We start from the raw sequence: 17579 nt of genomic DNA on the forward strand, positions 1-17579 counted from the left end.
AGAGGTGAACATTTTGTGAGCACGGTGTAACTCATTCTCATTCTGGCTGCCATGGCAATGAGTGAGCACCATTCACAGAGTGATGACAATGAATTTTTCTCATGTAGTTTAAAGTATGCGGAATGATTAAATGTTCTGTCTCAGCAACCCTGACTCATTTGCATTTAAAATGACGCCTCAGGGTATATGGCACGGAAGTTGCATTTTGTATAAACTTTTTATGTGGGTTTGAAACAAGCCGACGCAAAAAAAAAAGAAGAATGAAAGTTGTCGACATGTCCTTTGAATCCGGTTCAAAAGCTGTGAGTGCCATTTTCCTCGGCAAGTGCATTCTGCATAGTCCATTCAAGGACGTCTGTGTTCGCTCGGCGAGCTCAAACCATTTGTGCTGTTCCACTGACAGACAGCCATCACTGATGAACACCCATTTCTGTGTTGGTGGTATCTGTCAGTTATGAAATGTCCCCATACGCACCAGGGGACAGGAGCAGGGGAACAGCGGGCCTCCCTGGTTCACCTGTCTCACGTGCCTCACAGGTGCTTCTTGTGGTAACTGTTACCCTCCCCCTTCTGTCTGCACCAGGAAGTTGCACGTGAGAGAGGAGCGCTCTCCCCAAAGCATCCGAGAGCACAGGGAGGCCAGCACAACGGTGTGTCCATGGATCTGGAGGAACAGCAGACACCTGGCAAGAACATGTCCTCCAAACAAGACCAGAGTAAGGAAGCTAACCATCTCTTTATTAAACACAATTATAAATACATTAGAGGAATATGAATACTTAGTCTGGTTGAAAACCTTGGGTGGCTGGGTGTGTGGCTGGGTGTGCCAAGCATTTAAAAATCAATGCTGACAGTACCATTGAATCGATAATCGTTTTTAACTTTTGTCAGAAAGCTGTATTAAAGTGTGACAATCTGGAATTCTCAATATGTGTATTTATACATGTTAAGTGTTAACTAAAGTAAAAGTCTCATGCACTCACAGACCATTCTACCTGTCCAATGTATACTGTAAATACAGCAAAAATGTCAGTTTTAGGGAATATGATACCTAATTATGATACCAAAACTGCTGGAAAAAAACTGCTCAAAACTTAATTAAAAGCAATTGAAATATCAAAATGTGAGGATGCACAAATGCTATATTTTGTTGTTGCAAATTTGAAAGCAAATCTTTTTTGTGACTTGTTTTCATTTGTATTTAGCCCCCAGGTAATTTAAATGAGCTTTAATTTATTCTTCCCATTAAATTATGCCAGCAATACAGCTTAATTTGAATGCAGCACGTTTGTGACTAAAGGCGAATGACAACAAAATTCCAGTGTGCACCCTACTCTAGGCATACAGACAATATCATATCACATTTTCATATTTACAGCATTGATATTTTATCCCATCAGAAACTACTAAGTATTAAACTAATATTTAACCAGGTTAAAGTAACACACTACATACATGGCAGCAATTGAATTCTTAAAATCATTTTTTGAAACATTTTCAAAATTATTTTGAAACATTTTCAAATTACTTCAAACTATTTCAAAATAACTGATATTACTGGAGTTTGGCTCACCTTTCCCAAAAAAATATGTGCAAATGCCAGGACATTTGCACATATTTTTTTGGGAAAGGTGAGCCAAACTCCGTTAATAACTCCAGTGTTTGCAGTGTGTAAATATATCTTGAATTGAATTGATGTATGTTTTCATCTCTCTGACCTTTTGGACGCGGGAGAAAGGGTCATGTGGGCAGTGTAAGACAGAAGCAGGATGACTGCTGTCACATACCGGCCTGGCTGCGGCAGAGTGTGTACACAGCTGACTCTGGCACGCGGTGCGGACAGACGTGAACCATCCCTAATCCCTCTCACTATTAAGGAACCGAGTGTGCTTTTGTAAACTACTGCAGTTGGAAGTGCCAAATACATTTATAAATCAATAAATATGGAGATGTGCAACGTAATGTTCTTTCTGGCCTCGTACACGTACACGTACTGTAAACACACAAACCTTCCAAACGGTTTTAGATTCTGAAAAGTTATATGTTATGGTGCAAGGGGCTCTTAAATAAAACCTGATTAAATATTTAAATAATCTGACGGTTAATACGGAAGTCCCCCATATCTCTTTGGGTATGAAATATCTGCCCGAAGCTAAATAATGCTGTACAGAATTGTAGTGGCAGACATAATTGGTAATTTAGGGTTGAGGTAAAACCCATTCTGGCGTCCATATTTTATTCCAGTCGATGGATTCAGTAAGTGTTAGTAATGTGTCTTTGAGTAAGAGCATTGTGTTATCATTAAAGAAAAGGATAGCAGAACTGCAGAGATATTTATCAAATGGAAGTTTTGTAATCGGAGCTATACGTGAAATTAGAGTGGCCTTGCAAGTCCAGTGTTGGCTTTTTGTAACTCACATCTGTGGGGTTAGTGATGCATTAAAGTTTAACAAATGGCAGCTTATTTTTCAGATTAATTTTAATAAGTTTGCCATGTGTTTCCTGTTATGTCTTGACACTGATTTATTCTCTGCCTTTAACGGTGAAGATAGGGCTTTTTGTGTTATAATCTAAACTGATAAGGGAAAGCAACCCCGGTCTTGGACTTTTGGGTTTTCAGAATTATTTTAAACAGCATGTGCCTTGTGTCAACCAGTCATTTGCATTAATATAGTGTGATAACTGATCCAGCTCCATAGGCGTGGCAGCAGTCTTTGACCAGGGTTCTTTCCTGTGCCATAGCAAATGGATCTAATCCAACCCCACAAAGAGACCATTTGATGAATGTTACCCAGGAGACCAAAACCCAATTTTGAAACCTACCGTGCGCAGAACAAAGGAGGCATTGTGATTTACTTCCCTGTCTCTGATTCCCCTCATTTCCATACGTGTACACAGTGCTGCTAGCTTCATAGCGGGTCTATCTGAATGCTGGAGGGGAGCCAATCCCAGAGACTTTTCCGGAACTCCACTGCTCAAGGGCAGGAATTTTGGTGGTAGATCTTCCGAATTCCAATCCCAGCGTCAGCTCTAGACCACCAGCTGGTGTTATCGTCAAAGCCAGGCTTGGAGGTACCCGTTAAGCTTTCTGTCCAATAATTCACGTTTTAAGTCCAGCAGCATTATCACTGCCGCACAGGTGTCCGGCGCACAGATAATCGGTCTTTGTTCCAGACAGCGAGGCCGGGCCTTCAGGAACGCCCGTGCACCAAAATAACATTCAGATATTACAGCTGAAATATGTGACTGTCAGGCACCCACCACATATACTGTCAGGGGTATTAATGAACAAGGGGCTACGGTATACGAGAAGATGAAGGGGCTGTGTATTAAAATCTCATAACTTACGTGAGAACTGTTTGCCATGCTCAACAAAAAGTGACACGAAGTGAAAGTGTTCCTGGCAGGGATTACTGTAAATGTCCTCATCAAGGTTTTTTGTCTGAGGGAGTGGGAAGGTGAGGAATCGCTCTAGTTCTCTTAGCAAGCACTTCAAGGTTTCTGTTTACAGGAAGATAAGCTCAGATAAACAGGCGTCTTTTGCTTTTCCAACACTAGTGGTGAAGGTTGTATTTTGTCTTGAGCTCTTATCAGTTGTTTACATGATAATACAATCACGTATTATTTTATGTGAAGGCGTGTCATATTTCTGTTGCAAAATCCAAGAGCATTTCATTAGTCATGAGATAAGCAGATTTAAACTTGCTTCAGTAATTGGATATTGCTGTGCGGTGCATATATCTTTAGAGGAATTATAACACAGCAGTGTGCCTTCCTGATGTGTGATGAGTGATGCCGTTTCTCCTTGAATCGCTTCACTCTGTTCTCTTGCTCGCAAATGAACACTGGGACAGATAGAGAATAGCTTGTGATGTCACCCTCAGGGTACTTGAAGGATGCACTTAACCCCGGCCTCTCATGGGAGCTGAGGATTCTTGCGATTTAGGCCCCTGTCATTGGGTAGATCTCTACTACTGACAGGCCTCCACTGACAAGCAGAGAACAAGTCCCCTTCCTGGTAACACAGAGTATCAGTTGTCGATAAGAGGACAAGTCCTGATCTTCGGCTCAGTTTATTTTGGCTCAGACAACCAGGCTGGGAACTGAGAGGGGTGATGGATGCACACAAGGACAGTCACACATTATGACTGGTTACTAAGGTTACTCGTTTTTACTGGCACGAATTCTTTAACTGGAAACTGTGTGCGTGTGAGTGTGTGAGTGTGTGTGTCCGTATACAGAAAATACATATAGTGAGTTCCATAATGTTTGAGACAAAAAATATATTTTTTCTCAATTTGGATTTTAGATTCGTAATCAAACAATTCACATGTGAATGAAGTTCACATTCTCAGCTTTTATTTAAGGGCATATGTATACACTTTATACATTTCACCATGTAGACATTACAGTACATTTTATACATAGCCCCCACAATTTCAGGGCACCGTAATGTTCGGGACATATTCATATTATGTAAATGAAAATAGTCATGTTTAGTACTTTGTCGCCTATCCTTTACAATCAATGACTGCCTGAAGTCTGTGATCCCATGGGCATCACCAGGTTCTTTAGATCCTGGGAAGCCCCCTTTTGACCACCGCACTTCAGTTCTTGCTTTCATCCAGGTATGAGTCAATCTGGGTCTGATCTGTCCACAAGACCTTTTTCGAGAGCTCTTTGCAGGCTCTTTTGGAAACTATAACCTAGTCATCCTTTTTTTGCAGAAAACTAGCGGTTTTCATCTTGCAGTGTAGCCTCTGTAGTCCTGTTTGCGGAGTCTTTGTGGACAGTAGTCACTGATACATCCATGCCTGCCTCCTGTAGACTGTTTCTGATCTGCCAGATAGGTTTTTTTCCCGGGCAGGTTTTGGGGATTCTGCTTAATGATGTTCAAAACGGTTGATTTTGGTAAGATTAAAGTTTGGCCTGATTGTTTTTTTTTTCTTATTTCTCAGCCTCATATTGCTTCCTTGGCTTTCACTGACACCAACTCTGTTATAGAGGAGCACTGTTACTGTTGCGGCTGCATCTGCTAGCATTGCAGTGTAAAGGTCATTACCTTGTACAGACAGATGATCACGAGATGACTGGTATGCAAAGCTTAGCGTGATCTGACCTGTTGGAAGCTCGACACTGAATTTGACTGCTTCTCGAAAGTAATCGCAGCTCCTCTCATGCCTGATAACAAATCTTTTATCTGCTCATTGCGGTTCAGTTCACAGGGTCTGAGCAATGGCATCAGTTCATGTGCACGCCAAGGATGTTCAAAGAACACTGTTAAACTGTGGTAGTTTCATTTCACAGCTTTCATTTTATACACCAATGGAACATTTTAGATATCAATCTAAAATTCAGTTTTTATCAGTCACAAGATAACAGCCAATAATTTTATCATGATCCTGATTCAACAATGTGTACATTGCCTTTTTTTTGTATAGGTCCAGTATTAATTAAAGTCTAACAGAGTACATACACTGCATGTACTCTGTTAGAGTCCAATTAGGAACATATGTCCTCTGTTAACACTGAACATTTTACTGTGCATGCAATAAAATGTGGTATATGAACCAAGCATTTGTGCCTCGTTCCTTGTAAACTGAAAAATGGAGAAATCTTATTTTGGGCTCTCCCCAAGGGAACTTGAACCTGGTAGCAAATTAAACTGAATTGCTTCTGAACATTTTGCCTCGGTACATGAAGAGAATATCTACAAATATAATCTTGGTGCCTGCCACAAATAAATGAATTGTGCTTAGCAATCCACATGTTTTATGCAATGCCCCCTATCCCTGTACTTTCCAGAAGAGTCTGTCAGCTTGTTCACTGATATTATTGCAGTCACTGGGTGTCGCAGTTACAAAAGTGTACGGCGGTCTTGCGTGTAAACTTAGTAACTGGTGTAAGTGTCACCCTGATCCTCCCTGACCCCAGGCCCGTCCCCCCTTATTCCTCCTGAAATGCACTCTCTAAGTCAGGGTGACCCACATGCGGAACGGCGCGGTACCCTGCGGCTAACCCGGCAGCCGTCACCCCGCGTCTCCGGCTCGTTATTTCTCCCGCGTATTCGGCCTGCCTCTTTGCCGGCTGCTCGTGCCATGCGTTCAGTAGCATGTAAGGGATTTAAGAGCGGGGCTGAAGTCACGTCTCCTCTCCTTGCTTGTGAAAAGCGACAGCCAGCTCTGCCGGATTACAGCTGGCACTTTCTGAAGTGGCCCGTCCTCTCCACTTTGCTCTGGATAAATCTCCTCTCTGCGGTGGATTACAGGAGGCAATCTCAAAGCAGAACGAAAGAATAATGTAACGAAAATGGCTAATGGTGTAATAATATATTCCACATTTTAGGCCAATTCACCTCTGGTGAATACGTTTTACACGGTTTTCATGTCCACTAAATGACCACTTATAGCTTAAAAGGTATTGAGTGTCCAAGCTTTTATGAGGTACTATATGAAAGTTATGACTTCATAAATCATCAGTGGATTGATGACAGTGCAGTAAAGCGACATTCCTCACTGATGGAAAGACTGGACTTAAAGAGGTTAATATTGTATGCATATGTAACGTCAATGAGTACTGTATATACTGTAAGAATCCATGTACGTCATCTTTGAAAAATGAACAGTAATTTTTGAATCTACCTGCCCATCCAGTAGTATATTGCCAATACATTATTATTATGTGAACAGTCATAATGGGGATCACAAATGGCGTCACAGCATGCCGTCTAATGAACCATTTATGGCTGTTGGGAAGGCAACCTCCCCCCGCATCTTCCCTTGGTTTAAATATATCTGTGAGTTTACTCTCTCCCTCTCTTATCTTGGTTTATTATATATGTGAGTTCTGTGAACTTCATTCTCAATATTAGTTTAATATATCTGTGATTGCAGTCTCTCCTTCTCTTACCTTGGTTTATTATATGTGTATAGTCTCTCACTCATTCAGTATTAGTTTAATATATCTGTGAATGTAGTTTATCCTTCTTTTGCCTTGGTTTGCTATGTGTGTAGACTCACTCTCTCAGTTTTACTTTAATATATCTGTGAACATAGTCTCTCCCTCTCTTACCTTGGTTTATTATATGTGTATAGTCTCTGACTCTCTCAATATTAGTTTAATATGTCTGTGAGTGTAGTATCTTCCTGCCTTGACCTTCCTGCCTCGACACACACACACCCTCACACACGCAATACGCACTGACATGAGTGCAAGAGGGAGTGCGGATTACACACAGTAGACAGTGCTGCTGTGATGCGTGGTCTCTGGTTGCATAGCGTCTGGACTCCACACATTACTGCAGGTTCAGACGATAGTGCTACAGTATTGCGTCTGGCGCCGTCATTCTCCAGAATCTGGGCTGGTGGGACATGCGGTCCTCAGGCCTCAGGTGATTCCTCTCTGTCTAGTACACCCCTCAGCCCACACCGTCAGGTCAGTGACCCATACAAAAACTCCACCACATAAAGGGCTTTCTATGGGCAAACTTGTAGTATAATGGTTAAGGACCTGAACTTGCCATTTATGGGCAAACTTGTAGTATAATGGTTCAGGACCTGATCTTGTCATCAACAGGTTGCACATTTTATTCCTGGGTATGACACCGCTGTTGTACCCTTAAGCACTCTATAAATGGATTGTAGGCAAAAACTCTTCTTTTACCATTTGCTCTGGAAATTTAATGTTTGCTAAATGCCAATAATTGTAATGTTAATGCCATGGCTGTCATTTTGTGTCTCTACTCCAGTCATAAACCCAGCTAGGCTTTTATATTCTTTGCATAATTTCAGAATAAATATGGCTTGTCATAAAAGCATACAACTGTAAAAGTGTGTCATTGCAAAATGACCCTAAAGCTTGAGGTTCTGAGGGTCCCTAATCTTGTCCATGTAGAGAGTGTGGCTCTCTGATTTCATAAATGAAAAGATTTCAATATGGAGGCGGGTGGGGTGGGGGTGGGGGGTCCAGTGACTAACAGGAAGTCTCTGCAAGTTCTGGGGTCTGATGTGAGGCACACATACACCTCACCTTCTAAAAAAAGACCCCAGGGCCCGTCATTTTACAAGGGGGTTTAAAATAAAATCAGCTGCCCCTGTCTGCTAGAGAGACAGAGGTGAAGTAACGTGCGCGTTGCTGGAGCTGGTCTCCAACGCTAAGGGCTATTAGTCTTCTGCGGGCAGAAAAGGAACCCTGCAGGCTAGGGATTTTAAGACGGTCTTGTGGGATTCTAGCTCCAGAACAACCCTGTGGTAGAGTCACAGTAATTTGGTAAGTACCACAGCTTGGCAAATGAAAGCATGAGACAGGCCAGCTGCCTTGGTTGCGCCGCTAATAATCGCCATGGCATTTCATTGAGACAGAACTTCGATAAAATTGATTTTTCTTCAGGCGGCAAATGTAAAAATAATTAGGAAATTTCACTGATGATCTCAGGCATTATCAGTGCCACATTAATGGTGCCTCCTTTTTTCTAAGGACTGTTTTTAATTGTTTTTTATTTTAATGGTAGAATTTATTTTAGAGCTTTTTTAAACAGCTGAAAGGCAATGACAAACGTGTGTGTGTGGGTGTCTCTATGTGTGTGTGTGTGTGTGTGTGTGTGTGATTTATTTGCAGTGCTTTATAAATACTTGGGCAATCTATCATCCAACACATGCTAATTAGCTTACATAATGAAGCTCTTATTTATGTGAACCAATTCAAGTCAGACAGAATCTATATTTAAGGGAATTATAAATAATTTTACTTGCATAAATATCAGCAGTTACGATAATAAGGTTTCTGGTGTCTGTATGCCCATATATGTAAAAGCAACAATGTAACATTGTCTTTTTGTCACTGCACTACATGTTTTCTGTATCATTTAATAATTAGCATTAAAATGTGACTGAATCATTAAGAAATGAAACCAGACAAATCATTTCATAATTACATTCATGTAGCCATTTTTTTTATATAGTGGATCTCAAATGCTAGAAGGCACACTGCACATCAGTTGAGGTGGAAATTATTAAGCCAATCACACCAGGATGATATTCAATAGCAAGATTGAAAGATGATTGCGTGGGCTGCCTTGTGGTTCATCCTGATAAAGCACAGGTTCTCAGTGTATTGGCACACCCCACTGTGCTGGCTGTGGGTGCCAGCCCTATGGGGCAGGGCATAACTGCCTGTAGCATGCCCCGGGGCAGGCAGATTTCAGTCTGCGGGGTGATCCCATCTAATTGTGAGAGAGCGGCCCCTCGTCTGGTCGATTGGGTGACTGGTCGAGTGTGTGCCTTCACTGGCTATACAGAACGTGGCAGTCTGACTGCTCAGCTGGTGGACAGTAGAGAGACAGGAACTGGCAGCACAGGCTTCGGACCATATTGTCATATTAACATCTTACTCTTTTCCACCTCTGCTAGCTCATCTGTCTTTCTTGGCATCGCATAATAATATTCATATTACTTATTACAAATCTTAAATTACTTGTTAATTCCATTGATGAATGGGTGGTCTGACTGGGCTTCCTTGTCTGACTGGGCAATTGTCTGACTGGGCCCATTTCACCTACACTGGTGTGCACTTTACCTCTGGTCTGAATCACTGTTCCAAATATATTGTTTCCCATAAGCTGTTTCTATCATGTTCCATAGCTTATCTCATAGAGCAGAGCTTTGGTCACTATGACTGTTGTGTAGTGCCATAGGTAGTGACCTGGGCTTGTAACCAAAAGGTTGCAGATTCGATTCCCAGGTAGGACACTGCTGTTGCACCCTTGAGCAAGGCACTTAACCTGAATTTCTTTAGTATATATCCAGCTGTCTAGATGTATACTACGTTAAAGGGGGTAAAAATGCTAAAGTTGCATAAGTTGCTCTAGATAAGAGTATCTGGTAAACGCCAGTACTGTAATGTAATGTAATGCTGCATTCTGAATACCAGAGAAGACTGTTTATGTTGTTTCTGTCATCACTGTCTTTAAACCCGTCAGTTATAAGAGTCTTCTGAAAGCTAGCAGAATTGTCAGTTTAACCATATTTTACACTCTGAAAGACAGAAAGCCCTGAACTCCTGTTCAGAAATTATTACAAATCCTTGGCTGAATAGTCTATATAGTGCATCCCTCTAAATTGACCTGAAATGATATTAAAGTTAACCAATGAAATGCCAGTCTGTTGTATGCTTACATTTTCTCAGTGTGAACACAGAAGAATGTTATATACACATACACACAATTTCATACAATTATAACGCTAAAAAGTAAGCAGAAGGAAGAATTTTTTTCATCAAACTTCTTTTTCCACAACCAACCAGGTTGATTTTTGCCTAAGAACCTTCTGGAAATAGATTTTCATTCTTGAACCTAGAGGAAATTGTTGTTCCTGACATTCTTTTCTCCCCTTACCCTCTCCATGAGAGGAAAGGTTCCACAGGCAATGGATTAAAGTGAAGTTGGTTTTTTTCTCAAGAGGACTTGGCACATTCACTGTCCTGTTATAAAAACCTCTTGGCTGTTAAAGCTGATCATACAGCAGCCAACCTTTTCCACATTTTTTGGCATGAAAAAACTTGTCTCTGAGTCACCTTACCTACCCAGAAATGCACGCGGATCGTGTATATAAAACAACAACAACAACAACCTGTCTCTCGTTTTCTCGTTCGCGGTGTTCCTAAATTCATTTTTACCTCAGGTGCAGAACATGTCACCTGCTTTTTAAAGGCTGGAGGGGTAAAACCCTGCTTATTTTGGGATGCTGCCGTGCTGGGAACACATCATCTCCTGACAGAGGAGATAGATTTACACCAGCATACCCATCATAGCTCAGAATCTAAAATTGGTGTTTAAGGGGAACATCGTGTCATAAAATCACATGGTGTCTGACAGGAGCCTAGCGTTTGCATGCCGTGACATAAGCGTAGTCCAAGAGCCTTCGGGTCTCTCTCCTCTTTTTTTCTGTGCCGCGGATGTGACAGGAATGACAGTAGTAAGGCTGAGGGACGCTGTAAGGTCAGGAGAGCATTGCGAGGCACAGGTCTCCTTTCCTCCTCAGATCTGACACCTCATTACTCCGTCCATAATTCTCCGCTGCCTCTGCTTCATCAGATTAGTAACCGTAGAGGTTTCAGCGTAAACTGTGTTTACATTGCGATAAAATCAATTTAATTGGTACGGCTTCGCTTACATTGAGACAAGCCGAAACTCTCCGTAATGTATTTATCTCCATGTAGAGTCGTGCCAGGTTTACTTTTTCACTCTCTGGCTGTTAAGAATGCACATCGATCCATTTCATTATGTTAACTGTCATTTAGCATTGTAAATTATATGTTATCAAAGGTAATTATGAACAAAATCACTAGACCTTGATACCTCTTTTTTTTCCGCTCACAGGATTGTGCATTTTTTTGTTCAAGTAGCAAGGGCATCATTTGCTTCTGACGAGAGGCATCAATTTGCCCTCTGCAAACACCATATTTTTCACTTGGCTTACGCTGATGATGGCTCATGTAGCATGCCAATTACGCAGAAAGGGCGTAAGACAGGGATTGCAACCTCAGGCCCTGGAGGGTGTGTTTCAGCACTTACATTTCATTTAATATTGGTGCCTAATGGGAAGCTAATGTGTACAATTTCCGGCCTTATTTGGAACGTTCGACTATTTGCAATCGTGTTTTGTGCGCGAACCTCACTGCCTATTTGGGACAGTGTGGCAGTTCTCCTCTGCTTCACCCACTCTTGCACTGAATGAGTCAGATGAAGTCCCTCTGTGCCCTCAGTAGCGCGGTCGCCAGTTGTGCGTTGCCCTATGGAGCTACCGGCCACAGTTGGCACTGCCAAGGTCTGGATTTTATCTGAGACTGTGCGGCTCATCCTTGCACTACAGTATAGAGCCTTAACCGAATGAGCCACCCAGAAGCCAGGCGTTACATAACAGCACATAATCAAAGTCATTAATTGACTAAAGTTTCCATGCCTTGTTTCCATGGCCTAAACTGGCTGGTGATTTAAAGGAAATGGCAGAACCTGCATACACAAATTTAGTGGCTGTATTGTATTTACTGTATGATCGTATTACTTAAGAGAAGAAAAACTATAAATATTAAAGGTTACCCTCACATAGCTTGAGGGTGCATTCACATAGCTTACCTTTGCAAGTGTATGAATTGTGCACAGAATAGTGAAACTGGTGACACAACACATATCATTTATAGTGCCTGCTTATGAAGTCAATGTGCTGTTACACAATTCATATTGTGTATTACCACCATGTATTTTTCTCCAGAAACACTATGGTATCTTCAGGTTGATATCTATTATAGCTGCAGTATCTTCAGGTTGCTTAAAAATTGGGGGGACTGTTCCAAAAACAGAAGTATTACTTGTAAACTGATGCACAGCCCAGTACTGATCATTTCCCCCAATGATGTCTCTCTGAATGTGGATCATAAGAGCAGACAGGTATATATATCTATCTATATATTTTATCTATATTTTTTTCATGTTTGATAGCCTGGCTGTGTGCACAATGAGGTCTCAAAAAACAGTGCTCACTCACTATATTGACTTACATTTCTCTGTAGGTCTATTGGCAATTTGGGATGTCATTGTTACTGGGACTTATATTTCAGGGGATGTTTTTAGTGCCGAGAAAAGTATAAATCTTCGTACTCTCTTATTTGATTGGCCGTCCACCAGTATGACCTTCAGATATTTTAATGAGGTGCAATGCCAACGTGGTCATTCCTGATTCATGAGCGTGCCTTTTGGACTCCGTGACAACATCCTCTATAAATACTACCTTAGGTGGCTATGTACAGAATGTAAATGGTCTAGAATGACCTCATACTCAACAATGTTGAGTATGGAGTCCTTTGGATGACAGGAGAGATTTACGGGCACTGTTGCTAGTGTCACACTTGGACATAAAGCATGTTGGCATGTTTAAAAAATGGCAGATAACTCTTCAGCTGGCAGTATAAATGTGCACAGCTAACCTCTTAAAGGTGCTGGTTGGGAGCCCATGATATAAAGTTAATCCTGGTTGCTATCCTCTGATTCTAAGAATATAAATGCCTTGTAAGGCATTTAGCTATATATAAAAATGACCCCTACCTCCATTGTCGACATAAGTACAGAATACAGCAGCAGTTTCTTTTTCCATTCATAGATTTTCAGATTGAACTTTACAGAATTGGGATTTGTTTTCCAGAATTATGAAAAATATTTTGTTTTATTTGTGTTACTTCACATGGGTTTCACATATATTTATTAAATTTGTGTTGAAATGTGGTAATAAGATAAAACAAACCAATTCATATTATGCTACAGAGAATTCCAAGGAAAGTGTTATTGGAAATGAAAAGTTCACAGTTTTTGTGACAGCTATTTGGAGTCCCAGTTGTGACGATTCAATACCAGAAAATCAATCATGTCATATGCAGACAAGAGGCTTCAGCAATGCCCACTGTCCTAGCTTGATGAATAAAGAATGTGATGTGTCATTCTGTAACACATTCCTTGCTGGACTGGGGTCAATCCTAATTGCAATTCGGGCAATTAGGTAAATTCATCTAAATTCAATTTGTTAATTATAGAAATGCCTGTAATGTTCTATGAGGACTTCTCAACTCATTTCCTGGACTGACTGATTTGAAATGGGACTGAGCCGACCCCGGTTCCCCGATCTCTCTCCCCCCTGGCGTTATGATGGAAGCGGTGAGTCATTAGAGTATTGCTGTATTTGTAGCTGCAGGCGGCGCGGGTGGAGCCAGGACAGGACTTCCTGAGGAAGCAGAGAGGCAGTGGAGCAGAGCTCCCGCTGAGGGAACGGAGCCAGAGCCCATCCCACTGAAGGAAAGGCTGGCCATGTATCAGGCGGCTGTCTCAAAGAAGGAGGCGGGCTCCTCTTCCGGAATGGTGAGAGCGCATCTGCCCTGGTGCACTGTACACGGTTACCTGCACAGTTACCTGCATGCGTGCTTACACGTACACATGGCCACGGTAATGGAGTGATGAAACCAGCAGGCTCACGCATACACAAGCACATATCAACACAAAAATGTATATATGCAGCACACAACTGTATACATGCAATTTCAAAGACCCATATGCACACACAAGCACATGCATGTACTGTAGGTATACTTTCTAACATGAATACACAAACACACATGTGCACATAGACTGAAGGACAGACAGTGACATACTAGACACAAAAAATACATGCACAGTTGCACATGCATGCACACACACACACAAACGTACACACACGCGCGCGTGTGTGTGTGTGGCACATCACAGTTCAGAATGCCAAGAAGATATTGTTTCACACTGCTGCAGACTTTTGACAACGCTGCTGAATTGCACATGAACTCCACACGGAGGTCAGTTCAATCACGTCGCGCTTCTTGCCTTTCTTCAGCAGGCACCGTGTGTGCAAAAACATTGTTTGCGCCTCACGCCCGAGACTGAGCCCACGTGAAAGAACCCATCAGGCTTCCTCCGCTATTCAGCATTCTCTTGTTTTCAGGTCCTCGACCGCTCCCTATCAAACATTTACAGAAAAACATGTTACAAAAAGTAAGGGGTAGCGCATCTGCTTAAAATGCATTGAAAGGAAGATGAGGGGAGCTTTTCCTATTCTCCTATTCCTGATTTTCAATTACCGCCGCGGCAAATATTTTTACTCGTCTCTTTCTTTTGGGAGACGTATAACACCCAGAATTTCTCGAGCACAAACAGTGGTGCCCCCTTGCCACCTTTCTTTTGGTTTTGCTCCCCCGGCCCGAAAAAGTAACACTTTGGAGATAAGCGTACCTATCTGTGATGAATGCTTATCGCAGATTTTTTGGTCAAAGCTCGCTTTTAACCGCACCGATTCTGCACAGAACCGAGTAATGCTCACGCGCGAGCATTAGAAGTAACACTTGGCCGCAGCTCAATCATAATCTTTCATCGTGAATTATGGACCTGCGACTGTTTTCGATGACTTTGTCATGCGGAATCAATAGAACGCGAAAGCAGTTAGCCACCGTGCGCTGAGATTCCACGTCCGCAGAAGGAAACATGACTCACGCTCGCCGGGCGCAGGATGAAAATAGTTCACTCCGGCACAAGCGCTACATGACGGCTTATTTGTGCCCCCTGCAGGATTTCCCTGGAAACCATTATTTACGCATTAATCCCTGTACCTGTCAGCGCGACTCTGAGGGCGGACAGCCCGCCTATCGCGATACGCGCTTAGGCTGCCGCGCCTGCTCGCCCAGAACAGCAGCCTAAAAACGTCGCTGTGTCTCTGGGAAAAGGAAACGTCGCATGCACTTCACTCCGGTACACCATTATTTATAATCGCGCGCGACACCCTTTCGGGTCCTTTCCCTTGTTTTGGTTCCCCCTGCCACACAGCTCGATAGGCTGCTGCCAAAGGTCAACGCACAAAAGAGGCCCATTAAAGCCATCACTCTGTTTTGCGGGCATTCAAAGCGAAGGGAGCTAATGATGTTTTTAACCGCTCCGTCAGGTTGTGGAGGAGGCCGAGGTCTGCTCCTTACCCGGAGGGCTCGCCGGCGTGAAGAAACAATTTGAGAGCCAGGAAATTGCGTCCTCTCACAGCACCGTCACCCAGGTCCACATCCAGCACAGATCGGTGCAGGTAATTAAGGAAAATTATTGCCGTGCGCCGAGCGCAGAGGACGCTGGGTAAAGAAGAGGCCGTCAGGGGGGCGTGCTTACACGGGGAGAACACAAAGACAGTCTGGCCCCGGTCTCCTGTGTGCCATCTGGTTGTCCTTTTGAGCCACGTCGCTCCGGTGAACTCCTGCATTTTTTACTTCCCCCTGCAGAATTTAAAACATGGCTAATGCAGTCAGCAGGCACAGATGTGTGTGAATATTGAATGGTTCCTGGGGCTGAAGAGATGTGTAGTACAATATATTCATAGTACCTGGTTCATTAAAGTGTGGGTGGGATTGGAGTTATATGTTTTACGTTCTGGTGATAGCAGCAAATGGTTTTGTGTTGTACAGCATGTCAGCAATATTTTTACATGTCACAGGGAAAAGATACAGCCCTCAGTGGGTCTGACATACTCAGCACTACTGCCCCTGGGTTATTTTATACAGTCTGGTACTGGAGATTCCTGCCTTCTTCTAATTGTGCACAGTTTCCTAGACAGAAGTAAATGGCGCACGTTCTAAAATGCCACAAAAAGTCTATGAAGTTAATGAGCTTTCTCCTTCCTATTCCTAGTAAACGTGTATGGTGAGATATCTCAGAATTGTCGCTCCTCTGTCAGATTAATGTCATTTTGCATACGAAAGGCTTCTAATTGTGAAGCTGCTACTTGTTATTGTTCCCCCGATGCATTCTTTATCTGCTTCCATTTTAACATTAATTAGTCCCTCTCCAGCCACTAATAGCAGCAGGCCACCAGTGAAAAAGAGAAATTCCTGTGTGTGTGTGTGTGTGTGTGAGTTTGTTTGATTTGCGTGTGTGTACGTGTGTTTGTTTGATTTGCGTGTGTGTGTGTTTTTCTTTGATTTGTGAGTGTGTGTGCATGCGTGTGTGTCTGTTTGTTTGATTTGTGAGTGTGTGTGCATGTGGGAGCGTGTTTATGTGTGTGTGTGAGTTTGTTTGATTTGTGTGTCTCTGTGTGTGTGCGTGTGTGTTTGTGTGATTTGTGAGTCTGTGTGCATGCAAGTATGTAGGCATTGACACGTGTGGATATGTGCACATGTACATCTGCGTGAGTGCCTACATGCATGTAGCTGCGTGAGCATGTGTGCGTGTGTGTGAGAGACTGTGATTGATTGATGGCGTCCTTTTTGCAACAGGAAGTGTCTAGCTCGTCAGAGGTGACCGTAAGGAGCAAAATTAGAGAGGTGGTCCCATCAACTCACCAGGCGGCCTTCATTCAGGAAGAAAAGGTACCATAGAACAGCGCTTCACACTTTCACATTCCCCGGAATGTCATACTATGAGCACAACATAATGTAGATAACTGGTCAGATATTGGTGTCCTTCACTTTATGATACTGTTGTCATGGTTGCTATTTGGTAGATGTTACCTCAAGACATTACAATCACTAGGCCCCTGACCTGCCCTGACAATATTTGTGAGTTAGTGTGGCCGCAACACGAGGCTGAGAGGAAAGCACTGAAGGCACAAAATCAAATCAGCGGTCACAAAAGCTAAGATTTTGACAAGTTGGTACTTCTTCCATCTTTATGTTGTGTTCATGGTGGAATATGTGCAAAAATATGATCCATTGTGTGGGGGGTCTGTGACCATGTACCTCAGCAGTTAAGATTAATGCAACTTCGTAAGATACCATTTAATGATTTCTTCCTTGGTCTTCAGAGGGCCAATTTGATTAAGTATAGTTATGAGATAATAAGAAGTGATCAATAACACATTTACACCAGTAGCACATCCTCTTAGCTTACATTGACAGGTTTGTTTCTTCCACTGTAATAATTGGAAAGTATTGTGCTTCCTATGTATCTTCATTGCTAAAACATTTGCAGGACATTGAATCGGACCACAATTTACTAGTGGGTGGATGAGCTAAGGCTACTACGGACTTTTAGTGCAAGA

The 17579-nt window shown here is 42.5% G+C and overlaps 1 protein-coding gene across 6 annotated transcripts in view; it reads left to right on the top strand.

The window, feature by feature from the left end:
* The window catches only part of xirp2b (xin actin binding repeat containing 2b), a 68019-nt gene that overhangs the window by 36988 nt on the left and 13452 nt on the right, over positions 1-17579 (top strand). For 5 of the 6 annotated variants that reach the window (XM_064327444.1, XM_064327446.1, XM_064327445.1 and 2 more), the window contains 4 exons: positions 584-716; positions 13731-13900; positions 15504-15635; positions 16816-16908. In XM_064327444.1, the coding sequence (XP_064183514.1) occupies positions 584-716; positions 13731-13900; positions 15504-15635; positions 16816-16908 (528 nt within the window). Of the gene's footprint in view, positions 1-583; positions 717-8087; positions 8269-13730; positions 13901-15503; positions 15636-16815; positions 16909-17579 lie in introns of those variants that run through there. The other variant, XM_064327449.1, reaches the window with a different exon arrangement.

Source organism: Anguilla rostrata, chromosome 3 (assembly GCF_018555375.3).
Source record: "Anguilla rostrata isolate EN2019 chromosome 3, ASM1855537v3, whole genome shotgun sequence".
In the NCBI taxonomy this organism is placed as follows: domain Eukaryota; kingdom Metazoa; phylum Chordata; class Actinopteri; order Anguilliformes; family Anguillidae; genus Anguilla; species Anguilla rostrata.